We start from the raw sequence: 26,079 nt of genomic DNA on the forward strand, positions 1-26,079 counted from the left end.
GCTCGGTCTCTCAAGGTTGCATTTGGAATTCCCGGGGACATCCTGGTGAGGGTTTTCCTGACTCCCTCCCTTCCCTGGCAGCCACCTCCCTCGCTCTTTCGTTGTGCTAACTAAGAGTGAAAGAAGAGGTAGTGGAGAGGTAGGGCTGAGTGCGCGGGCACAGCGGGCTGTTTCTTGATGGTCTTGAGGGCGCGGGAACGCTGTATTTCTTACTGCTGTCGCTTTTCATTACCGGACACTCTGGTAAAGGCAGCCCAGGGTTTCTTCCCTCCACACTTAGACAGCTGGGGTGAAATGTTTGCTGTGCTGTTGACTGTGTAAGCGAGTTACTTATCCTCTCGGGGTTTATCCTCTCGGGGTTACTTGTTTGTAAAGTACACGTACTACCAACTGCTCCGTCTAAGTTGTGATACATGTTGTGAATACGCCCAGGGCAGTACAAAACAGTTCTTTAAGCTAATAGTATAAAATTTGGGCGAGTATTTCAGTCGCATCGTAAAGGTTAACGCTTTCCCATGTTCGTGGCCAGAACTGACTTTAACTACTCGGGTAAAAATCAAATTTTTTACCATACCTGAGCAGTCTAAAGTCTGGACTTTCACATGTTATTGAAAAACAAATATGAGGGATAGTTTGTTCTAACTTGATTTAAGCCTAAAGTAGCTAGCAATTACCTACATAGCACTTTAAGGTTTGAAAACTTAAGGTTTGAGTTGATCTCACGGCCCGGGGAGGCAGGATTATTCCCATTTTTACTAATGAGATAATCGAGGCACACAGCTTTGACTGACTTCATAACACTGGTTGGGCATGCCTGAGGCAGGATTTCAACTCGACCAGATCCGAGTGTGCCATCTAGCTGCACGTACATGCATATTTATAAATCTCTCTTCTTTCTGAGGAACTTGATAATGTGTTAACTTTTCTCCCAGCAGTCCGCTTCTTTAAACTCGAACCCAATAGTTAAAATGAACTGCAAGGGGGCTCAGTGACTCTAGCTAATGCTGTTGTGCATTCCCTTTCTTTGTAAACCCAAAATTAGTGGGTCGTTAAGCATATCAACATTAGCATTTGAGTAAGAGTTGATCACCACCCATCCTTCCCACCCGTTGGGGGCCCCTATGAAGACTATATGGAAATTTGTAAATCTGGATTATGGTTAGGTCACTCTTGCCATATTTTTCCCCTCCAGGTCTTTTTGACTGCAACATTGCATTCTGTCACTAGCATTTTTTCTTACAATGGAATTTCCAGACTTGGGAAAGCACTGTTCTGAAAAAACTTGTAAGCAACTAGGTAAGCTTCGTTAATGGAATATGAATTGAAAATGTATGATTTGGGTGCTTATGTGAATGAATGAGAAAGTCTATAGTTTTGCTGATCACATCCCATGTGTCAAGGCCTTTGCACATTTTATTTAAAAAAGCTTGACAATTCAGTATTAGGTTAGTTAAGCACAAATTTGTTTTTAATCCACATTTTTGGTACTACAAGATAGTGTCTTATGGAACTGTAACTATAGATTTCAAGAGTAGTAGGTAGCTTTGTGAAATATTGTGATTGACATTTTGAGTTAAACTTGATAAAATTCCTACAAAATTTGTTTAGTTAATGACAAAATGTTAAAGGCCAAAATATAAATGCAGTTCTTTTTGTTTTAGTTCTCAAAATATTTTAATGTCTTCTCTAGATTTTCTTCCATTAGAATGTGATGGATGTAACAAAGTCTTTTGTAAAGATCACCATAAATCCAGTCGCCATAAATGTAGTGCTGCATATAAAAAGGTAATTCAGACTTTGCTGTTTTTAGAAATTCCAAAAGTATAGACATGGGAACTCATTTTTGACACATTTTAAGAGAATTAAAAATTAGCAGTTTTCATTCATACATACATACATAAGTTAATATGTGGTTAAAAACAAGTAAAAAATGAAGAAGGGGTTTATTTATCAGGTGGCAAGTTAGACTAGATTGTCCCTCAAGTCCATTTCACTTTTAAAATTCTGAATTTTACTAAAGATCTTACAACTTAAAATATTCTTTCTTGAGCCATGCTGTTTTCAAACAAGATATAAAGATTTGAACCTAGGACTTCCTGTCTCTGGGGCCTGGCTCTCAATCTGCTCAGTTAGCTGCCCTTTTAGAATAAACATTCTTTCCATCTTGTTGGGAGAATGAGACCCAGACTAGCAACATGACCTGCATGGTCATATTGTCCCAAAGACCAAAGCAAAGATTCAAACTTTGGTTTAAGTCTAATGTCCTTGCTACTATGCTATGCTCTTCAGGGTTACTAACTGGAATTTGAATCTATTTTCAAGAGTGTAAAGATGTGTCTGCTCTAATTGTAAAACTTTTTGTAAAGACAACTTAATAGTTTAAAAATGATCTTTCAAAGCCCAATTCATAAAGGCAAAAGAAGTTCTAAAGATTATTGAACAGTTTGAAATTTTATTGAAATATCTGCCACCTCTGGCCAATACTTAATCTCTTTGGCCCTTTTTTCTAAAGCATTTCCAGAGTGATTCATGAATCAGTTTTCATTAGTTATTTTACCATATTAGTTATGCAATTTTACTGCAGTCACATATAAAACTAGAAGAATCAGAACAAGTTTCAGATTTTTTTATCCTTTCTAGACCCATATTATTTTTCTTTAGAAGTTTTGGGTTTTCCTCAACCTTTTACATTTGTGGTTTTTAGGATGTTCAGGTTCCAGTGTGCCCACTTTGTTGGGCCCCTGTTCCAGTAGGAAGAGGAGAAATTGCAGATATTGTGGTTGGAAAACATATGGATGATGATTGTAAACATAACCCAGCTAAGGAAAAACCAAAAGTAAGTAGAATTTTTCATAAGTGGTGAAATTTAAAAAAAGACTCAACACCTTATACTGCCCCAATTCAGTCCTTAGAGATTTTCTTTTCATTCACCTTTTACCATTGTAGATAATTTAATAGTCACAGTTCCACTTCTGATTTCTTTTTATTTGGGTTTTGAGAATATTTAATGACCCTAAAAATCACTTTTCATATTGATTACTAGTACTGAGAAATCCTTTTATGCAAACAATATTGGGCTATTACAAGGAACTATAATAACTGTAATCAAAATGAAACTTAAGAGTCTTTTATTAATTATTTAAGTTAAGGGATTTTGTTCTCTCCACCCACATTTGGACAACTTAACATTCTCTAGAACATCTCTAGTCTTGCTACTTATACTAGCTTTGAAGTTTGGCAGTTGAGATTAATTGATTATAGGCACAATTAATTTCCAATTTGGGTACTTAATTGTGGATTTAAATTATCTCATTCCTGCTACAGTATTTGTTTTAAACAAATGTTTCCTTGCTTGTTAGACCTATTTATTCTTTTGGTTGCTTTTAGATTTTCATACACCGGTGCTCAAAGGAGGGATGCAAAAAGAAAGAAATGTTAAAGTTGGTGTGTGAACAGTGTCAAGACAACTTCTGTATTAAACACAGACATCCTTTGGATCATAACTGCAAACATAGGGATCATCCTATCTCCAAAGCAGGGTAAAAATCTGGTTTTAGCTGCTCCAGGCTAATACTATTAAAAATAAAGAATTCAAAACATTTATTAACCTGAGATACAATTATGTCTTAAATGGCCAAGAAATGGTAGTATAGAACCAGTAATAAAATCATTCTATTCATTTTACAGCAGTAGCTACAGTGATTTAGAAACTAGTATAAATATGCCTAGCCCAGGGCTTGGAATAGGAAGACCTGAATTCAAGATTTGATTCATAAATGACAAGTTCAGATGTTTGTCCTTTGAAAATTCTGGATTATCTGTCAACGTTCTTATTAGCTATCTTTAGAGTGGATAGGTCCCAGTATACTTTGTGCCCCAATAATAAGGGGAGAAAATACTGTCAGCCAACTTTCTGATTGAAGATTAGGGGCAGAATAGTTTCGAGTTTCTTTACTCAGTTTGTGGTATGAATGAAATTCCAGGTCTAGACCACACTGTACAAATGGGTTCACAAAATGCCACTCAAGTTGACCTTGACTCTGGCTAAAATAGGGAAATAGTTAAAATATATATATATTTTAAAGTCCTTACTTTCTGTCTTAGTAACAACTCTAAAGACAGAAGGGCAAGGGCTAGGCAAAGGGGGTTAAGTGACTTGTCCAGGTCACACACACGTGTCTGAGGCCAGATTTGAACCTAGGTTTCCCAATTCTAGACCTGGCACTTTATCCACTGTGCTACCTAGCTGCCTCCAGTAAGTTTATATTAAGCACATACTATGTATTAGGCGCTGGGGATTCAAATACAAAAGTTCTTGCTCCTCAGGCTCACATTTTGAAGTGTACAGACAGGTGTATGAAAAACAGATCTAAGATAACAGATCTTAGTGGTGGGGAGGTCTCAGTGTTGAGGTGGACCTTTAGCAGAAGTCAAGGGAAAGTGACAAGGGAGTATACACATAGTATTGCAAAGGTATGGAAGATGACCAACAAGGCCAGTTTGGCCTACAGTTTTGCAGAAAGGATGTTTTTATTGTGTAATAAAGCTGGAAAGATAAGATGGTGCTAGGTTGCAAAGAACTTTAAATACTAAACTGGGGGAGATATTTGATTCTAGGGGTATTTATTTAGGGAGCCACTCGAATTTGGGTAGCGTGACATGGTTAGACCTACAATTTAAGAAAATAATTTTGGTGGCTCTGGAAGTGGATTGCAATGAGGGGATACAGATGTCTAGGCCGGTGGTGAGACTTAACTAGTAGGTTGAAATGAGTGAAGAGATGAGGATGAGGCCACAACTGCCTTGTTCTTCTGTCAAAGCTTTCCATACTGCAAATTGGAAATAACCTTGTCGATGCTGACTGCATAGTATTCTAAGCTGTAGAGAGCTTAGAACAATTGCCAATTTATCTCCTCTCTGGGTCCTCCTAATTTTGATGTTGTAAAGATTTCATATACCCAAAGTATGTTCAGTATTAGATGCTACAGCTAGATAATTGAATAAAGTATATTAGTAGGATCACAAGTGAATAGGTTTCATGAATGTTAATCTAACCTTTCCTTATAGGTGTGCAGCTATAATGAGAGCTTCTGAATCGAAGTCATCTGGAGCTTCAAACAAATTGTCTTCCAGTTGGCTAGCTCAGCAATTAAGGTATTAGTTATATTTAAAATTACACATTGTTCTAGGGTTTAACATTCTGAACAAAATAACTGGTGGTTCTCTGCTGCTTTATTGAAAAAAAAATCTTTGTAATGTAATTAATGGTATACATTTTAAATTACATGCCCCAGTTGCATATAACTTGAAAGAATTGTCTTCATTCTTGTAATAGATAGTTAACCTTTCAGTTCTTTTGAGCTCCATATTATAAATGCTGCTTTAAACTCTAATACAGCACAAGACTTAATTGAGCAGTAAAAATTTGTAGCTAGTAATTGAACTGTTAATTTTTAAAGTATAAATTGTGGATGTGTTTCTTATTTAGCCTTAACATACCTTGTGACTGAGTTCTTTTCACTTGTAGCTATTAGAATAAATCTAAAAAAATGAAAACTTTCTTTCTGTTCTTTTTCAGAGGGAAACAAAAGTGTTGATGGTAATTTGACACTCCTGTCTTTGACCTGGCAATGATTCTACACATTGTAATATAATTTACAGTAATGTGAGATTTCCTACAAAACCTGTTATTTACCTTTTGTTAACTTATCTGATATTTTCTTATATTTTTCAGGGGTAATTGTAAAATGTAATTAAAATTGTTTTAAACCAGTCTTATTTTGGACATAATGGTTTCATCACCTCCATTAGGAACAAAAATAGTGCCTTTAATAACTTTGTACATTTATACATACTTTACATTTTAATTATAACTTTAATTTATAACAAATTTTAACATTTTGTTCTTGTATTGCTTTTTGATCATAACTTAAATGTATTAGGATGCCACAGAGTTGTTTCTGGTGCCTTTTATACCATTGACTTTTTGGAGCTGTCTCTTTAAAAAATCTCTTCTTGAGTTGAGGTACTTCAAAAATTCTTGTACCTTTATGTTTTGAGTAAATTGGCCAAATTTTGTTAGGTTATTGTTCTTAGTGCCTGAGGAAAGATTTGAAATAAGTATTTCTTTCTGCCTTTGTTTTTCCAAAACAATTTTGAAATGCATTTTAAAAGAATGATCAATAATGACATTGACAGAATATTTGGACATAGTCATTACTTAAGAAAAATAAACCAAAAATATTTAAGCTGGTGTATGGAACTTTTTTTTTTTTGGACAGGACACAGAAAGTGTTTCAAAGCAGTGAATACCATTCTCTTCTGAAGAATATTAAAAGTAATACCAAATAATATAGAAAGAGGCAGAGGAACTTTCATATGAGGTTTGTTGTAGCTGCCTTCATAGAAGGCTAGTGGTGTTCCTTTTTGAAACCAAGATACTAAAGCTGTTAATAGAGACAAATATTTAAGAATGTTGCTCTGAATGCATGGGCAGTGTAATAATGCAAGAATATTAGTGATAGTGATCTTCTGGGCCACTGCCAAAATGTGTTTTTGTTTTATTAAATAGACAGTGAAATCTCGTGTCAGCTTTTATTACAAGTAATCTATAGGTAGATATTAATTAAACCATAAAAGTTTATAGACAACATAAAATAGGCATATTTTTATAGAGCTTATACAAATTGATTTATTTGGAGTTATGGAATGGTTTCAAAATCACTAAAGCCTGTGAATAGGATCATTATTCTCTACTGAATGGAAGGTAGTGCCATGTATTATGTGAGCTATTGTATTCTGAGATGTAATCTTTACCACAAGCTAAGAGAATCCCTGTCTTGAAGGTTCAGCAGACAACCATACTTTTGATGCTGTGAAGATAATTATAACTATATGGAATTTTTTCTTCTGGAGTATTCCACAACTTCATCCCTTGTATTTTGTCTAATATGATTTATGCTTCAACCAAGTTCCCCTTCATCCACCCTCCATCAAGTTATTTTTATATGCAGTTTTTATTCTGTTCATAGGACTCACTTAGTAGCACCTTTATAAAGCACCATATTTTTTTTGGTATGAATAAACATGATATCACAAGGCATGCTTTTGTCTTTTTTATCTCCAAGTTAACCTCTTATAAAATTAGAAAGTGTTTATCAAAAGGATTCCTGTAAATCAGAGGAATGTTTAAAAAGCTCTTCCACTGAAGGGATGTGTATATGAGAAATATTAAACTTTCACTGTGACATGGTAAGTATAAAAGTTGCCTTTAGGTACACTTCTGAGTTTTGTTCTATCTAGTCATGATTTCCTCAGCAAAGGGGAGGGAAATGGCCACTGAGCTTATTTTCCATGACATAAGAGATTTTCATTTATCAGAGCACTTGATAGCCCAGGTTTTCACTGCTGCTTTTTTGAACTTAATATAGATTCTAGATAGTAATAAATGGTTAAAAACCTTATTTCTCCTCACATTAAACCCTGTTTTGTAACAATTGAACTTGAACTAGATGACTTGGAGGCTAAAATATTCCTGGCCTTCCAAGTGAATCTCAAAAGACTAGCGTTTCTGGAATTCAGATACTTTTAAAATGGATTTTTATTGACATTATTTTTGTTTTCCATTGTATCCCTCCCTTCAGTCATGGAAAACGGAAGTAATGTCAATAAAAATCCATTTTTTTTAAAGAAGGAGAAGTTCAGCTTTAACCAACACATTGAAAAAAAAAAGTCGTTATGCAGTTTCTCATACCCACCATGGTTCCCTATATCTTTGCAAAGTAGCAGGAAGAAGTATATTTCTAAGCTGTTTATTGTTAATGAGACAACTGGGAAAAGAAAAAGGAAGTATTTTTCTTGGTCCTGAAAAGATTTGTTGCCAGGAGTTAGGGATGCAGAGATAGATAAAAGGGTGTTCACTCCCCATAAGTATAAAGTTTAAATCAAATATTAAATTTAAAATTAGGAGGTATACCAACAGTACTATTTAGTCTTTTTATGCATATTATACATTCTCTGAGATTCCTTTAAAGTAACATGTTACTAATTGTAGTTTTCTTAAGTACATTTATCCTAAGATTTTAAAAAATTTGGATTTTAAAAAATGAGTGGTCAAATGTTTATGAATAAACAATTGGTTTATAAATTGACTGACAGTTTAGAAATCTTGGGTTAACTGTACTTAGGAAAATTGTTATTGATGTTCCCTAAAAGAATACATACCTTCACTAAGGGTTACTCATTTTAGTTAGTATATATGTTATTTTGAGGAATAGCATTGAAATATGTTCACATAGGGCTTTTGGGTTTCATTGTATTATCTTTCCCTTAAAATATGTAAAAACTTAGACCACCACTGAAATCCTTGTTATGATTTATTTTAGAATAATATTTTGTACCTATAGATAGGGACAGCATCTAGTTAACTGATCTCTTGCTGTTTTCTGTCCATTACAATCTGGAAAAAAAAGGATTATTATTAGTGTGAACACTATTCTCTCCTTATTTTGGTCCTAGGTAAACATTACAGAGAAGAGCAGATAAAAGTAGAAGGGTATTTTAGAAAATAGATTAAATATATAAACATTAAGAATTTTAGTACAAATATAATTCCTGAATTAAACATTACACATATAAAGATAACTACTCTACAATTTGCTGATATTCCTTAAAAAAAAAACAAAAACCCTTAGCTTCTTTGGAATCTTAGTATACAAATATTGATTCCAAGAGTGGGAAGGGCTAGGCAACTGGGATTTAAGTTACTTGCCAGGGTCACACAGGAAGTGTGAGGCCAAATTTGAATCTAGGACTGACCCTCCTGTCTCTAGCACTGGCTATCCACTCGGCCACCTAGCTGCCCCTTTAGGATTCCTTTCAAATATGTCAGCAGGTTTCATGTTGCTTAGATGTTGTATTATAAAAGAATACTGCTTTAATTTTAAAGCCCATCTACTCATTTTCTGAAGTAAGCAACTTTCATCTTAAAATCAGACAAGTGAAAAGTGCTTTAAGCTACAGTGTAGTTGGATTGGAATTCAAAAACTCGCTTTGATAGTAGCTCTACCACTTTGGGAAAATCTCAGTTTCTATTTCCTTATCTATAAAATGGGGATAATATTGTAAATGTTACTTGTCATTAATTGAAAATAAGCCAAATTAAATTGCAGTCAAATCTTAATCTGATTGCTAGTTCAGTCTTCTGTTCATTTGAACTATATAATTCTAGAGTAGGAATTTGTGGACAGATTTGGAGAGTGCTTAGAATGCTATGTGAATGTGGATACTTAATTTCTGCATATATTTATAGCAGCATGGTATAGTAGAAATGGCTACTGTACTTGGAATCAAGAAGACCTTGGTTAAAATTTTACCATAGATATTGGATAGCTATGGAGTCCTGTACAAGTCAGCCAGTCAACAACCATTTATCAAGCACTTAACTTTGTTAGGCCCAGTGCTAAGCAAATGGAATTTAAAAAAAGAAACAGGGTCCTTGACCTCAAAGTCACAATTTAATGGAAGAGTCAGCAGGATAACTCTACTGAAAGGCCCATTGCAAGAAGTGGGATTGTAGCTGAATTTTAAAGGAAGCCTCCAAAGTTGTGGAGCTGAGAAGAGAGCATTCTAGGGATTGGGATAGCCAGGGGAATGGCACGGAGAGAGCAAGGAGTGTCATTTTTGAGGAATAATAAGCCATAAATGGAGTGGAAATGTAGTTAAGGGCCAGTTTATGAAGGGTTATACATGCCAGAAGAGTTCTTTTTTTTTTTTAAATTAAACCCTTACTTTCCGTCTTGGAGTCAATACTGTGTATTGGCTCCAAGGCAGAAGTGGCAAGGGCTAGGCAATGGGGGTCAAGTGACTTGCCCAGGGTCACACAGCTGGGAAGTGGCTGAGGCCAGATTTGAACCTAGGACCTCCCATCTCTAAGACTGGCTCTCAATCCACTGAGCTACCCAGCTTCCCCCAGAAGAGTTCTTAATCCTGGAGGTAGTAATAGGGATCCAGGGAGGCATGTCACAACCTCTCTGCCTTAGTTTCTTCAGGAGTTAGACTTGACGGCTTCAAAGGATCTTCCTAGTTCTAAAATCTATGATTCTTTAACTTTAGGATCTTGTTTTTCAGTCATGAAAAACCCCTCCACCTTTAGGGTTTTCTTGGCAAAGATAACCAGAGTGTAGGGGCAGCCAAGTGGAAGCCTAGAGAAGGGAGATCCTGGGTTCAAATTTGGCCTCAGACATCCCAGCTGCATAACCCTGGGGAAGTCACTTAACCCCCCCATTGCCCAGCCCTTACCACTCTTTTGCCTTAGAACCAATACACAGTATTGGTTTTAAGACAGAAGGTGAAGTCCCTTTCCTTCTCCAGCTCATTTTACATTTGTGGAAACTGAGGCAAACATGGTCAAGTCACTCACCCATGGTCTGAGTCCAGATCTGAACTCAGAAAAATGAGTCTTCCTGATTCCAGGCTCAGTGTTCCATCTGCTACAACACAAAAGGCTGCCCCTATCTATGACTTAAGGATATATAAGGATGATATTCGAAATTGGATCTTGTTATATTAGTTTAGAGATAAGAAGTAGAGAAGCTGGCTTGAGAAAGAATTGGAGTTTGAAGCAGATATGAGACTGTTAGTTTCAAATGTTGATAGTTTAATGGTTTTCCTGTGACAGTTACAGTCACACATAAAGGCTCTGGCAGCTTTGAGGAGGTAACATCTTTGCCTCTCTCACTGTCTGAGGTAAAGACCTGAAGGAGTTAAGTGTTTTCTTTTTCCAACTTGGGAAACACTATTGACTATCTATTACTGTCTTTATAGACTGTTTAACCTTGAGAAGACCAGAGAAAGACCTGGTCTTTGGTTTGGACTCTGAGTCTGCTAAGGCTCAGAATCCCAACTTGATTCTTATTGAGACTCAACCAGCTAGCCTTTGTTATTTTTATAACTTGGAGGTGAATTAAAAATTATAAGGATAATAGTAAAGTTTATTGTAGAATAGGGAAAATGTGGGTTAGTCAGATCAGTAAGTGCAGCCTATGAAAAACAGGAGAAGCGGTTCCTTGCGGAACCAGGGAGTTTTATTTGGGTGAAGTTAGAATCCCTTAGAGTTAGAAATCCTTTTTTATCCTTATATATTTCAATAAATATTTTATTTTTTACAATCAGCTTCTCTTTAGTGTCCTTGCAAGCCTGGTCCTGAAGAGAAGTTCCTTTATGAGTTTCACTTCATTGATATAAACTGAGGATACTTCATGAGCGCAGCAAGCATAGTATCTAAAATCAGTTTATAATCAATAATCAAAGCCATTGCTTTATTAGTTTTTGCATTCTCGCTTTTATTTTTACACGTGCCACATTTTGACAACTCCAGATCCAGATCCTTTCAAACACCCACAACTTTAATATAGTGAAAATGAACTAGTCTGTCACCTTGGAAAAGAGGCGGGGAATTGAAACAGGATGCAGACTGCATGCAGGTATTTAAGTCATATGGTATGAGTCAGCAAAACAACTGTACCTGGGTTGTCTCATCTCATTAACAGGAACAAGGAGATTTTTTTCCTTTTTAAGCATTTTAAAATAATTTGAACTAATATTTTAACTGACTTCCCTTTTTCAATACTGTTGGTCCCAAGTATAATGGAAATATTGAAGGGCAGAAGACCAGAATTTTAATTGAAACTATCACCTTATTAAATAAGTCACTTAATTTTCCTGTGTTTGTTTTATGTCTCAAATGAAAGTACTGAATAAGATGGCTTTAAGATAACCTAAAATGACATGTTATCTACTATATGTTACTATTATAATCCTTTGACTATCATGGTCTTTTTATACTTGACAGATCTAGCTCTGAATACATACCAATTGTGAAACCAACGTTGTCCACAAGGTGTCAGGTTTTAATACATAAGAATACTTTGAGAAATATTCTTAATTAACACTTTACTTACAATACTATAGAGTCAGTGGCAAAATTGGGCAAAATTATTAGGCCACACATTAGAACATAATTCGGGCATAGTTTAGCAGTCTTATGAAAATAATAAAGGTTGAAAATTACCTTGGATGGATGATGGACCATTTATAAAGGTTTTAGTTTTTACCACTCTATTTGGAATGTACCTACCTTTAAAAATGTTACCTCCTTAGTAGAATATGCAAGATCTATTAAGTGCAGTTAAGCCATTTTTGTTATAAAACTAGTGCTATCCTTTCCTTTAAAAAAAATTTTTTTTAAACCCTTGCCTTACGTCTTGAAATCAATACTATGTATTGGTTCCAAGGCAGAAGAGTGGTAAGGACTAGGCAATGGGGGTTAAGTGACTTGCCCAGGGTCACACAGATGGGAAGTGTCTGAGGTCAGATTTGAACCTAGGACTTCCTACCTCTAGGCTTGGCTCTCAATCCACTGAGCTACCCAGCTGCCCCCTATCCTTTCCTTTAAATAAGTTTTACTCCATATCTTTGAATAGATTTTTAAAGTCTTAGATTTTTTGAAATTTATAAAGTCTGTTCTTGTACTCAAAAGTGGCAATATTTGACAAATAATGGTAATTCTTAAAACCTTTCCCCAAACTTCATGGGCTAAAATGATAAGACTAGAACAGAGGTTCTCAAACTTCGGTCTAAGAACTGCTTTATGTTTGCAAAAATTATTCAGGACTTCTTTCCCAAGAGCTTTTGTTTGTGAGTTATCAAAATTTGCCATATCAGAAATTAGAGCATCTTAGTATTATTATGAATATAGTTTTTACCTTGTGGACTCCCTGAAAAAAGATCTCAGGAACCTCCACAGGTTCTAACACTACTTTGAGAATCATAGACTACGATTCCTAAGGCTAATTCCAGTTGAAAATCTTATGATCCTATGAACTATAACTGCTTTTTGGAAGGTTTTGATCTTTGTTTCTATCAAAAATTACAAATTCTACTGCCTACTTAAAAATTAAAGATCTATCCCAGGTAAATTTTGTTAATACTAATAAATATATTTAAAGGACTTGAGAATCTAGTCAAGGGCTGGGTTGCATATCAGAAGAATATGTACCTCTATCATTAGTGAACAAGTCACCATATTTATAACATGAGAACTAATTAGTAGAGTTGATGCTATTTTGGCTTTAGATACAGTTCTTGGCACTAGGCTTGACAGCTAAGTCAATTAAGAAATTGAGTAGCTACTATATACTTAACATGGTAACAGGAAGCAAAGACAAGTGCTATAAGGCATTCAGACACTTAACTTGTGTGACCCTGGACAAGCAATTTTACTTTGTCTCAGTTATCTCATCTGTAAAATGGGACTAATATCCTTCCCAAGGTTCTGAGGATCAAATGAGATAATTGTAAAGACAGCACAGTGCCTGACACAAGTAAGCACTATATAAAAGTTAATATTATTACAATAGTAATCCTCAAGGAAGGTTTCATAGAAAAAGTGGGGTTTCACCTGGATCTGAAATTTCTCATGAATATTCTTCCTCATTTCTTCTTACAGATGAGTTGGGGATGGGAGTCTTTAATTTTAGGATCGCTTCCTAGCCATTCAACTTTTCTTTCCCTCATAGCAATGCTTTTAAATTCTTAGACTTCAGCAAGTACCCTCTCCCTTGTCCCCCTCCTGCTTTTCAGCTCATTTTTATATAGTCTACCTCTTTTAGGATGTAAAATCCCTGAGGGCAGGGATTGTTATTTTTTTAAACTTCTATTTATAACTCCAGTACTCAACTCTATGGGTAGCATGTAACAAGTGCTTTATAAATGCTTCTTGCACTGCCTCCTTATTAGGCAGAGGGTGAGTCGAACACTTCATGGTTCACTTTTTTTAAATCTCAAATTTCCAGAGAAGGTGGTTTTGTAGTGTAGACTAGGGGCTGGGGGTGGGTGATTGCCACAGCATTAGATGTTTGCCCTGTTGGCATGTCACAAGAAGTCAGTTAGACTGGAGGGTTTGCTGATCATCGTTGATATGGGAGAATCCATCTCAGGAATTACTCATTTTAAGGGTTTGTTTTGGGTCAGGAAGGAGGGAGTCAGATCTGACTTAAATTTTCAGTCTAACCATTTACAGAGCAGAAGTCTTAAAATTTTACAAATCAGGGGTTGATTCATTATATTTATTGTATCTGTTGACTTGTTTGTGCAGACTTAATTGTTAATAAGCTTAGGCTAAATTTAAAAAGTGTGCTTACCTTTCCCCCACCCCCAGAAAGCACAGTTGTTAAAAATTTTACCAGCACACACCTGAGTTGCTCTAGGAATACTAAATCAGCATGAGTGCAATAAAAGGCTCAGGGAAATGCATCTTTAACAGATCGCGTCTGCTTTCAATTAATGATAATGACGATTAAAAATTGTTAATATATTAATGAATTATAAACTAATAAAACAACTGGCATTTCTCTTATGCTTTAATATTTGCAATCCATTTTTTTTTTTTTGCATCCATTATGTCACTCACAGCCACCCCCTTGGAGAGGCACTGCGGGTCCTCGGACCCTACCTCCTCCTACACAAGTTCTCGAATATGAAGCTGGTCCCTCCTTTTCTTAACAGCGACCTAGTCTGGTAGGGTCACTGCGTAGATTATGAATTGGGCTGGGGGCCATGAGGGCCCAGCGGCCTCACCCACCCAAAGGACCCAGGCCCGAGGGATTAGCCTTTCCTTGTGTTCGTTACTGCTCGGGCCGGGCCGGGCCGCCAGAGGTGTCTACCGAGAAGCCAAGGAAGGTGAGCTGTGGCCTCCAAGCCTGAGACGACAGAAAGTAAAAAAACTCAGCCTTCCTACCTTCCCGAGGTGTACAGGCCCGACCCGGAGAGGCTGCGACCGATGACCTAGGAACAGGCCCAAAGGAGCGACCTGAGGCGCTAGCAACCGACGGTTCTCTTAGCAACGGCCGGCGCCTAGAGATGACGGTAACGGAATCATACCTCGTTCAAGCGCGACTGGAAAGAAGGCGGGAGGGGAGGGGGGAAATGGGGTGGGATTAAATGCCTCCTTGAACCTACCACTTTCTATTGGATGCCAGATAAAAGGTCGTAGACCTCCTCCAATGGAAGTGGGCTGCCTTTGGGGGCGGAACTTAAGGGGGTGGAGCGGACGGTCCCCTGGTAAGGCGGCTCACCTAGTCGAGGTTGGAAGTTCCCAGGAGTAAGCGTCCCACGTGCAGGTGAGTTGACAGGCGGCGGGGCCGAGTGTGGGTCTCGAGCGGATCGCTCCTGCGTGGTTCCGGATGACTTCAGAATCTGGGTCTCTGAGCTAGGAGCTCGGGTCCGACTTGAGGGTCTGGGAGTCGTCCACGTGGGTGTATGAAGGGATGCTAGTGAAATGTGGCGTGGAGGGGACTCGGACAGACTCTGGGGCTGTGCCGCTGTCGAGACGGTCTATGGTCTGCAGTTTGCGACTTTGTAATGCTGTTCAGGGCGATGCAACAAATATTCTTTAGGTGCATACTGAGTGCAGACTTACAGCTTTATAGCCTTAAACAGTAGTTTTGCAGAGCCAATGCGGATCATTCTAGAGCACAGTGTGAAAAAGCCCGGATCTGAGATTCCTTTTTGTTTTGAAAGTCGTCTTAGTACTTGAAATTGCCATTGATGATAATAATAGTACTTTCAATTCAAAGTCTTGAGCGCCAGACAGTATAAAGTATTATTGATTTCAATTAACCGATAACTATTATCTGATTCTCAGATCAGCCTGATGTTTAAGATACCATTAGAAGGGCAACTAGGTAGCGCAGTGGATAGAGAACCAGGCCTGGAGTTGGAGGAACCTACTTCAAATGTGGTCTCAGACCCTTACTTCCTACCTGTGTGACCCCGGGCAAGGCACTTAACCAGAATCACCTAGCTCTTGCCACTATTCTGTCTTAGAATTGATATTAAGGCAGAAGGTAAGGGTTAAAAAAAAAAAAGCTAGGCACCATCATCCTTTCTTGATTCCCTTTAACTGTCTGGACCCTCCTTGCCAAATTATTTTGTATTTACTTTGTGTTTGTATATATGAATATACATATATGTGTATTAACTTTATATTTATGCTGTGTACATTTCTATATATACTTGTTTTCCCCATTAGAAGGTAAGCTTGTTTCATTCCTTATACATGTAGACTGGATGGCTAGCACAGTGCCTGGCACCTTTTGTCATATTTGCCAGTTTTTGCTGGGTTGGGAGTGAAGCCTGAGAGCTGTTTAGATTTGTTTTTCTTATTATTTGTAATCTGTGATAACTTTTCATTTGCTTCAAATTCACTGGTGAACTTCATGCACTTTGACAACTTTTCCATGGGAAATGGCTCATGGCTTTTCATATTTGTGTTAAGGACCTGTACCTCCTTGACTTTAAGACAATATCTGATATAAGGATTTTTTTCCCCCAACCAACACCTGACCTTTACCCTATTTGTTCTGATTTTGTCCTTGCAAAACCCTTGATTCCCTGAAAACAAAGTTATCTGTTGTGTTTTATGATTTTCTTTATGTTTTATTTGGTTAAGAATTTACCCCCTGGCCATGGCTATGAAAGTTTTCTCTACTTTCATTCTCTTACATTTTGGGTCAGACCTTTTATGTTTATGTCAAGAATGCATTTGGAATTTACTGTGTTATATATCCATCATGAGTTTTTAATGAAAATTCTTCCTCCTTTCCAGGCTTTAATGTTAATTATTCTTGCTAATCTCTTACTATTCTTGTTAATAACTCCTTAGGAAAATTGCCAAAGTAGATTGCTTGTAGGATCCTTCAACCCCCAAAATATCCTTTTCACCTCATTAATACCAGCTAACTTGGTTAGCACTTTTACCTCATACCCAGCTTTCCCTTATTTTACTGAACCCTTACCTTGGCATCCCTGAAGATTACCTTATGCTTATTTTATATATACGTGTCTTCGCACATGTTGTTTATTCTTTTATAAGTTTCTTGAAGTCAGGAACATTCCATTTTCTGTTTTCATATCCTTATTTACATAGCAGACAAAAAAAAGCAAAACAAAAACAAACTGACTTTCTCCAAAATTAGCAATCTCAAACTTCACCTCAACTGACACCTCTGCAGCTTTTGGCATTGTTGATCTCTTCTCCTAGATGGTCTCTTGTCTCTGGGTTTTCATAACACTTTTTAATCTGCCTATTCCTTCCCAGTCTCCATTTTTAGGTCAATCATCCATATCACATTCCCTCTCAGATAATTTCAGACTGTCCTGGATCTTTTTTCTCTTCATTCTCTGTGATCTAATCTGTTCCCAGTTGTCATCTTTATGTAGATGACTGCAAGATATATAAATGTCTGTATACATATAAATGTATATGTATTCATATATACATTAAAATATGTGTGTATATATATATATTTGTTTCTTTGTGTCTATCTCTTGAACTCCAGGCCTTTGAACATACATCCTTTGGGGTCTTAAACTTAATGTATCCAAAAGAACTCCAAACCCACCCTTATTTCAAACTTTCCTTCTTCTTCTGAGGCTATCTTCTTCCTCTCTCTCTATCCCACCTTCTCATTTACAACCTTAAAGTTATCCTTGACTTCTCATTCTTATGACCTATGACATCTAATAATCATTTACCAAGTCTTGTCTATTCCAGCTCCAGTGCATCTCTGGCAGTTGACTCTCCACTCTTCTTCTTAAGGAGCCGCCACCACTCTAGTTCAGGCTCTCATCTCCTCTTACCTAGATAATTGTAAGAGTTTCAATCAGTAAGCATTTTTTTTTTAATCCTTACCTTCTGCCTTAGAATCAATACTAAGTATCAGTTTCAAAGCAGAAGAGTGGTCAGATAATTGGGGTTAAGTAATTTGCCTAGGGTAACATAGCTAGGAAGTAGGCTATCATCATGAACATCATGACTTTCCCAACATTCTTGGAAAGAACCTTCCATTGGTGAAAAAAATAGCCGCAGAATATTATGACACCTTGCCCCACTAAAACTCCTGGGTCTATGATTTTGTGATGGATGATACTATCAATCTCTATTCTAGAGTGAAGAGACATCTGAAGGGGCAAGTGAAACTGGAAGCCAAACAAAGTAGAACTCTTCATAGTAGCTTTAAAAATAGTTTACAGAAATGTATATCACTTCCCCTTATATTATATTTTGAATTATTTCACCTAAGACTAAAGAGATTTAGAAATTCTCTGCAAAAATTCCAAGTAGGAGTTCTATAAGAAATTTCAAGAATCGAATATGATCTTAACTAATTAACATGCTTCTCCTGTGTCTTCACTGTCTCCTGTGTAACTTGAATGAAGCTATAATTCCACTTGCTTCTGTGCCATTACATATAGTTCTTGAAAACTACTTTAGCAGTGTCAGCATTTGGGGGCTGGGGGGAACTATATTGTAAGAAAGACTTTAAAGAAGTTTTATTTTATTCACTGCCCATTTCCTTCATCTGTGTGTTCCCTTCACTGTCTGCAGGGAATGGTCATTATAAGGGGTGAGCTTAAAAACACATCTAATAAATAGGATTTTTTAAACACACACACACACACAGAGCCAGATTTGAATTTAGGACCTTCCATCTCCAGCCCTGGCTCTCTGTCTATTGAATTACCTAGCTTCCTCAGTAAATAAGCATTTATTAAGCTTCTACTTTTATTTCCTTCTACTTAAGTGGAAGGAATTAAAAAAAAAAAGAAAAGCAAAAAATCCAATCTCTGTCTTTAAGGAACTTCAATCAATTTATATAAATGAGATATAGACTATTTGAATGGGAGGTTAGCTCATAGAGAAGACACTAGCAAAGGAAAGGACAATTGAAAGGTTCCATACCTTTTGAGATTTGAGCTGAGTTTTGAAGGGAGCCAGGAATGCCATAATGATCGTTTTTTCCCCACTTCTTCAAAATCCATGATCTGAGAACTGTGCTTTAAATTCATAGAGTGCTATGCATTTTTTCCTCTGTTTCAGGATGGCAGAGCAAAAAAAGAAAAGGAAATTGAAGAAACTGATGGCAGGTGAGGGGCCTCTTGCACTGGAGAAGCACCAGAAGAAAAAGAAACTGAATGCAAAGGTATGAGTGAAAGGCTCAGCCTGTTGGGCATGCAAGTTGTTTGGTCCTGCTGTTTATTTTTCCAGTTTCGGCAGTGAATATGCATGGCTTTATTCTCTAATTTCTTAAAGCTTTTCATAAATATACAGGACCTGGCAAAAAAGTAAATTTGATCCAAGATCCAAAGGAAGAGAAAGTCAGAATTTAGCAAACACTATTATAGCTTCAAAATACTTATAATTCTCAAGGAATAAGAGCATTAGGCTTGGAGTTGGAAGGACCTGGATTCAAATGTGGCCTTATATACATCCTAGTTGGATGGCCCTGGGCAAGCCACTTAACCATGATTATCAGCCCTTACCACTCTTCTGTTTTGGAACTGATACAAAGACTGATACTGATACAAAGGTAAAAGTGCAGAAAAAAGAAAGCATTGTAAAAGGAGTCAGGGAAACTGAGAATCTAGTCCTTATTGTGTTATTAAGTAGCTGGGTGGGGGCAGCTGGGTAGTTTAGTAGATTGAGAGCCAGGTCTGGAGATAGGAGGTCCTGGGTTCAAATCTGACCTCAGACACTTTCTAGCCTGGAGAAGTCACTTGACCCCCATTGTCTAGCCCAGGGGTCCCTAAACATTTTACACGGGGGCCAGTTCACTGTCCCTCAGACCATTGGAGGGCTGAACTATAAAAAAAAAACTATGAACAACTCCCTATGCACACTACTGGAGGTGGTGCTGGGCCTGTGACACTGTATACTGCTGTCTAGGATAGCGGAAGCTGCAGCGCTGGCTGTGATGGGCACCTTGCACAGGCCCATCACCACCACCACTATCCTGGGCAGCAGTATACACAGTGCGGAATCCCCTCCCTCAGATCACTGTTCACCATGCTGACATCTTCTATTGTGTAGTCACATAATCCTTTTCCTGGCGCCTCGTTCTCAGAACAAGGCACCACGCAAAGGATTATGCCACTGGAAGTAGTACTGTACATGAATGATACTGTGCTTTGCTGTGCCACCACATATAGTACTCCAGGAGCACAGGATGCATGTGCACCTCTCACTGACCACCAATGAAAGAGGTGCCCCTTCCGGAAGTATGGTGGGGTCCAGATAAATGGCCTTGGGGGGCCACATGTGGCCCTCGGGCTGTAGTTTGGGGACCCCTCTAATATGAGGGGAGTATACAAGATCAGTGGTGACATATTCAAAGGGAAAGAATTCCAGGAGATGGGCTGGGGGAACAGAGGTTGAGTGGGGGAGCATACTGACTTATAAAACCAGAAATTAACATGATCTGTTGTTATATTTTTGTTTATTTTGTTAAACATTTCCCAATTACATTTTAATCTGATTTGAGTACTCTTGACACTTCTGAATTAGATAAGCTATAAATTCCCTTTTAGCTACATGTTTTTTGAGACTATGAACTAGATGTAATTTGCAAAATAAAATCTTTTAATAGTCTTGTTCTAGGTTTCATTTCTAGTTGGTTTCCTTATCCATCCCTTTGGTAGCAGATTGAAGCTATTCCTGGAGCCACCTGAAACCTAGAAATGAAATGTTTCTGTTTTTGCACTGAATTTCTCTTAGGAAGGTTTTCTTCATTTTTTTCTTATGTAATTCCTTTCTCCCCCTTCTTTTCATTTGCAGTATTTTCTCATTTTTATTTTGTTACTCTGCATATGTCTTAGGAATCTGATGATATAAGTACACCTACAGTGTCCTTTTTAAATCCTATGTTTTTTATGCCTATTATCTTTTCAGATCCACAGTATCTTTCCCACTCATTTCCCTTTCCTCCCTCCTAAATGGAAAGCAAGAAAAACTAAATCCCTCTTACATATATGTATAGTCAGACAAAACAAATTCCCACATTTGCTGTGCCAAAAAAAAAGACTCTGAATCTATCTTTTCTTGTGAAGTAAGTAGGTAGGTAGCATCTCATGCTATTCCCAATTATCATTCACTAAAGCTAGTTATATTGTTCATCTTGCAGCATGATCTGGTTTATTTAAAATGGGTTTCTTTATGGGAGTTAGAGAGAATCTGAGTTTGAATGGTTCTACCAAATAATAACAGTCTAACTTCGGGCACTTAAGTCATTTAACCTAAATTGTAAGACTTCAATTAGGTGATCAATACCTGTTTCCTTACAGTTTTAAAGCTCTGATTCTTATGACTCTTTGCTTACCTTACATAAAATTTTCTTCCATAAAATTTTTGCTTTTTCTTTCTTCATTAGTCTTCTTTTCTTACCCTTCTTGGCAGCTTGCCATTTAGGTACCCTGTCAAATAAAATTTTTTTAAACTCTTACTTTCTATCTTAGAATCAATATTATTTATTGGTTCTAGTACAGAAAAGAGGTAAAAGCTAGACAATGGGGATTAAATGACTTGCCCACGGTCACATAGCTAGGAAGTATCTGAGACTACATTTGAACCCAGGACCTCTTGACTCTAGGCCTGGCTCTCAGTCTACTGAGCCACCTAACTCTACCCCTCTATCACTCCAAATAATTCTCCCCTCCTTTTTAAATTTAGCATATTTTTCCATGGTTACATGAATCATGATTCCCCTCACTCCCCTTTCCTATTCCTTCCCAAAGCTGACAAGCAGTTCCACTGGGTTATATGGGTATCATTGTTCAAAACCATGTTATTCATATTTGCAGTAGAGTAATCTTTTAACATCAAAACCCTAATCATATCCCTATCGTGAAAAGGGAATTCTTTGTTCCCTTTGCCTATTCTGAGTTCACACTTGTGAAAGGGAGTCCTTTATTCCCTTTGCCTATTTTGAGTTGACACACCTTTTGATTGAATCAACAAAAGATTGAACTAGGTGGAGGAGCTCACAAACCACTTAGAGAATTCACACCCTTAGAAATTTAATCAATCAGGAAACTGAACCTTTTGATGAGAAATTGACCTTCAGAGGCCTTTAATAAGAGTTGACACCTTCAGAGGATGAGAGGTGTGAATCCCAGAGACATTGCCTCCTGGACAGTGCTAGACAATTTGGAAACTTGTGAAAGGAGGGAAGGACAAGGAGCCACTATAAAAGGCCCTGAATTTCTGGGGCTAGAGAAGTGACTCCAAGAAGGAAGTTGGTTTCAAGAAGGATTTGGACTTTAAGAAAGAAGTCAGCTTAAGGAAGAAGGTCGGCTCAAGGAAAAAAGTCAGCCTCAGGAGTCATCTTCCACTGAAGTCATAGTCTTGACCTGCCTCTTGGAGGGTACTTGGGTGAGTGGATAGCTGGCTTTCGCTTCCTTTTTTCTGGAGAGAGTTTAATTCTGGTTGAAGGTCAACAAGTCCTAGCTGAGAAGGTTATCTCTACCCTTTTGTATTTCTTTACTTTCACTCTTTTCACTTCTTTTGTAAATAAAAGTTATTAAGATCATTTTGACTGTGAGCAATAATACTACTGACTGGATGGCTCACTATTCGACCTTCGCTGCCTGACTGCAAAAACAAAGACAACAGAGAGACTCATCCTGGAAGCTCTCTTCGCAGATGACTGTGCTCTCATGGCCCACCAAGAAAATCATCTTCAAACCATTGTGGACAGGTTTGCTACTGCAACAAAACTGTTTGGCCTGACTATCAGCCTCAGCAAAACAGAGGTGCTGTTCCAACCTGCACCAGGGAGGCCAACTAACCAGCCATGCATAACTATCGACGGCCACACAGCTTTCTAACATCAACACTTTCAAGTACCTGGGCAGCACCATCGCCAAGGACGGGTCCCTAGACCATGAGATCAATGCCAGGATTCAAAAGGCCAGCCAGGCACTCGGGTGGCTGCACTCCAAAGTCCTCCAACACAGAGGTGTAAGCACTGCGACGAAGCTCAAAGTGTACGACGCAGTGGTCCTCAGCTCGCTCCTGTACGGTTGTGAGACATGGACACTGTACCGGAAGCACATGAAACAGCTGGAGCAATTCCACCAACGCTCTCTCCGGTCAATCATGAGGATCTGATGGCAGGACTGAATCACCAACCAGGAAGTCCTCGACAGAGCCAACTCCACCAGCCTCGAAGTAATGGTCTGGACACGTCATCCGCATGGACCCACAGCGAATACCAAGACAGGTATTCTATGGTGAACTGTCAGCTGGACTCAGGAAACAAGGCCGACCAAAGAAAAGATTCAAGGATCAGCTAAAGTCAAACGAAGTGGGCTGGCATTACACCAAAGCAACTAGAACTTGCTGCCTCTGACAGAAGCAGCTGGCAAACCCACATTAACCATGCCACCACCACCTTTGAAGATGAGCGACGTCAACGTCTTGCCGCTGCGTGTGAACGCCGACACCAGGCCACAACCGCACCTCCCGTAACAACTGGCGCCCCATGCCCCATGGGCCACAAACTCTGTGCCTCAGTCTTTGGACTTCAAAGCCACATGAGGGTACATCAGTAGATGATAATGCACAAATACAATTGTCATTCTCGGTCACCGAGAGACTACCACTAATAATACTTTGAATCACATATTTTAGTCAAATCCTTAATTTTAACCCTTACACTATTGAACCATGTGATCGATCATATATATTTTCTAATGCATTTCTGTTTGCACAGTTCTTTCTCTGGATGTGGATAGCATTCTTTATCATAAGTTTTTCTGCATTGTCCTGGATCATTGCATTGCTGCTAATTGAGAAGTCTATTATATTCGATTATGCCATAATATATCAGCCTCTTTGTACCATGTTCTCCTGGTTCTGTTCATTTTGCTCTGCATCAATTCCTGGAGGTCTTTCCAGTTCACATGGAATTCCTCTGGTTCTTTATTCCTTTCTGCACAATAATATTTAATCACCAACATATACCACAATTTATTGAGCTATTCCTTAATCAATGGACACCCCCTCATTTTCCAATTTTTTTTGCCACCACAAAGAGCGCAGCTATGAATATTTTTGTAGAAGTCTTTTTGCTTATTTTCTCTTTGGGATACAAACTTAGCAGTGGTGTGACTGAATCAAAGGGTAGGCAGTCTTTTATTTTATTTTTTAAATTAATTTAGTCAATTTAGAACATTATTTCTTGGTTACAAGAATTACATTATTTCCCTCCCTCTCCTCCCCCCCACCCTTCCTGCAGCCAACGTGCAATTTCATTGGGTATTACATGTGTCCTTGATCAGAACCTATTTCCATGTTGTTGATGTTTGCACTAGGGTGATCATTTAGAGTTTACATCCCCAATCATATCCCCTCGACCCATGTATTCAAGCAGTTTTTCTTCTGTATTTCTACTCCCACAGTTTTTCCTCTGAATGTGGATAATATTTTTTCTCATATATTCCTCCAGGATGTTCAGGATCACTGCATTGCCATTAATGGAGAAGTCCATTACATTTGATTGTACCACAGTGTATCAGTCTCTGTGTACAATGTTTTCCTGGTTCTGCTCCTCTCACTCTGCATCAATTCCTGGAAGTTGTTCCAGTCCCCATGGAATCCCTCCACTTTATTATTCCTTTGAGCACAATAGTATTCCATCACCAACATATACCACAATTTGTTCAGCCATTCCCCAATTGAAGGGCATCCCCTGATTTTCCAATTTTTTGCCACTACAAAGAGTGCAGCTATGAATATTTTTGTACAAGTCTTTTTACTTATTATCTCTTTGGGGTACAAACCCAGCAGTGCTATGGCTGGATCAAAGGACAGACAGTCTTTTATCGCTCTTTGGGCATAGTTCCAAATTGCCCTCCAGAATGGTTGAACTAATTCACAACTCACCAGCAGTGTATTAGTGCCCCAATTTTTCCACACCACCTCCAACATTTATCACTTTGTTTTGCTGCCATATTGGCCAGTCTGCTAGGTGTGAGGTGGTACCTCAGAGTTGCTTTAATTTGCATTTTTCTAATCAGGAGTAATTTAGAACACCTTTTCATGTGCTTATTGATCGTTTTGATTTCATTGTGTGAAAACTGCCTATTCATGTCCCTTGCTTAATTTTTTTTAAATAAATTTGACTTCGTTCCTTATATAATTGGGAAATTAAATCTTTTTTAGAGTTTTATTATAAAAATGTTCTCCCACTTTAGCTCCAAATAATTCTTACTTAGAGAAATCATCATATTTTCAACCCGTATTTATTTCATGATTACTTTTGCCTAAACCAATCACCATTACTCTTAAGTCCACTTATTTTGGATTTTTTTTTTTTTTAGAGGGAGGTCTGAGAAGAGGCAGTAATAGTTGTGTGACAATTGGTATCATCCTATCTCAGCCCAAGAATGTGATTGTAGCTGCTATCCTATGTTAAGGGAGACATAACCTTTAATATGATAATTTGAGGAAATAGAACAGGAACATAGGTACAGTGAAGATATGGTTTGAGATAGCAGATTCACATGGAGACCATGCTAATTTCAATAACCTAAAGAAGGAAGAGTTTATATTTGCTACAGACTGTGGAGATGCCAACTGACCAGAAGGTGTCAGCAACTACTTTCAATCAGAACTGATTCTCCATTCTATTTCCTTTCAGATGTTCTTCCTCTGAGGGCTAATATGCTAGTTCTTGCATGAATTTTCTTTTTGATTTTCCTTTGGACAAGTTGGTATCTCCTGTAAGGACTTAGGTCTTTTAGTTTTTTATTTTTTTTAAGGACTAAATACTATCCTTAGGCAAAATGGAGGGAAAATTCTTCCTTAGGAAATGGAGTTTTTTTAGGGGGAGCAGTTCTCATTATCATGTCTGGTTATCTTGGGAAGTTATTAAAAAAAGTGAATTTCTCCACTAAAGTTATTGTTTAAGAAAAACAAATTTTACAGTAAGCTCAAGTATTTATGAAGAGAATCATATTTAAAAGGCCTGGAAAACAGTATTCCCTGTCCACCAGATAGGGAATGATGTGGAAATTTACTACAGTGATCTCAGCTTTTTGTGAGTTTAGTTTTGTGATTCACTGACTCTCCTAATGTCTTCTTGAAGAACTTTCTAAATTCAGAGTAAATGACGGAGAAGATGCTGCCTCTTCTCATTGGTCATTTACTGCCTTCCCAGAAATTTAATCATGGAGAAGACT

General features: G+C 37.7%; 2 protein-coding genes across 2 annotated transcripts in view; both read left to right on the forward strand.

Moving 5' to 3' along the window:
* Positions 1-1,192: 1,192 nt before the first annotated feature.
* Positions 1,193-7,102, forward strand: ZFAND2A (zinc finger AN1-type containing 2A). Its single transcript, XM_007498309.3, has 6 exons — positions 1,193-1,296; positions 1,691-1,785; positions 2,705-2,836; positions 3,388-3,539; positions 5,068-5,154; positions 5,579-7,102. The coding sequence occupies exons 1-6, from the start codon at positions 1,242-1,244 to the stop codon at positions 5,595-5,597; spliced, it is 540 nt and encodes a 179-aa protein (XP_007498371.1). The 5' UTR covers positions 1,193-1,241; the 3' UTR covers positions 5,598-7,102.
* Positions 7,103-15,049: 7,947 nt separating this feature from the next.
* Positions 15,050-26,079, forward strand: part of C7H7orf50 (chromosome 7 C7orf50 homolog) — a 388,436-nt gene continuing 377,406 nt past the window's right edge. The window contains exons 1-2 of the mRNA XM_007498361.3: positions 15,050-15,179; positions 18,941-19,043. Of these exons, the coding sequence (XP_007498423.3) occupies positions 18,942-19,043 (102 nt within the window). The 5' untranslated portion in view covers positions 15,050-15,179; position 18,941. The remainder of the gene's footprint in view (positions 15,180-18,940; positions 19,044-26,079) is intronic.

This window comes from Monodelphis domestica, chromosome 7, assembly GCF_027887165.1.
Source record: "Monodelphis domestica isolate mMonDom1 chromosome 7, mMonDom1.pri, whole genome shotgun sequence".
NCBI lineage: Eukaryota > Metazoa > Chordata > Mammalia > Didelphimorphia > Didelphidae > Monodelphis > Monodelphis domestica.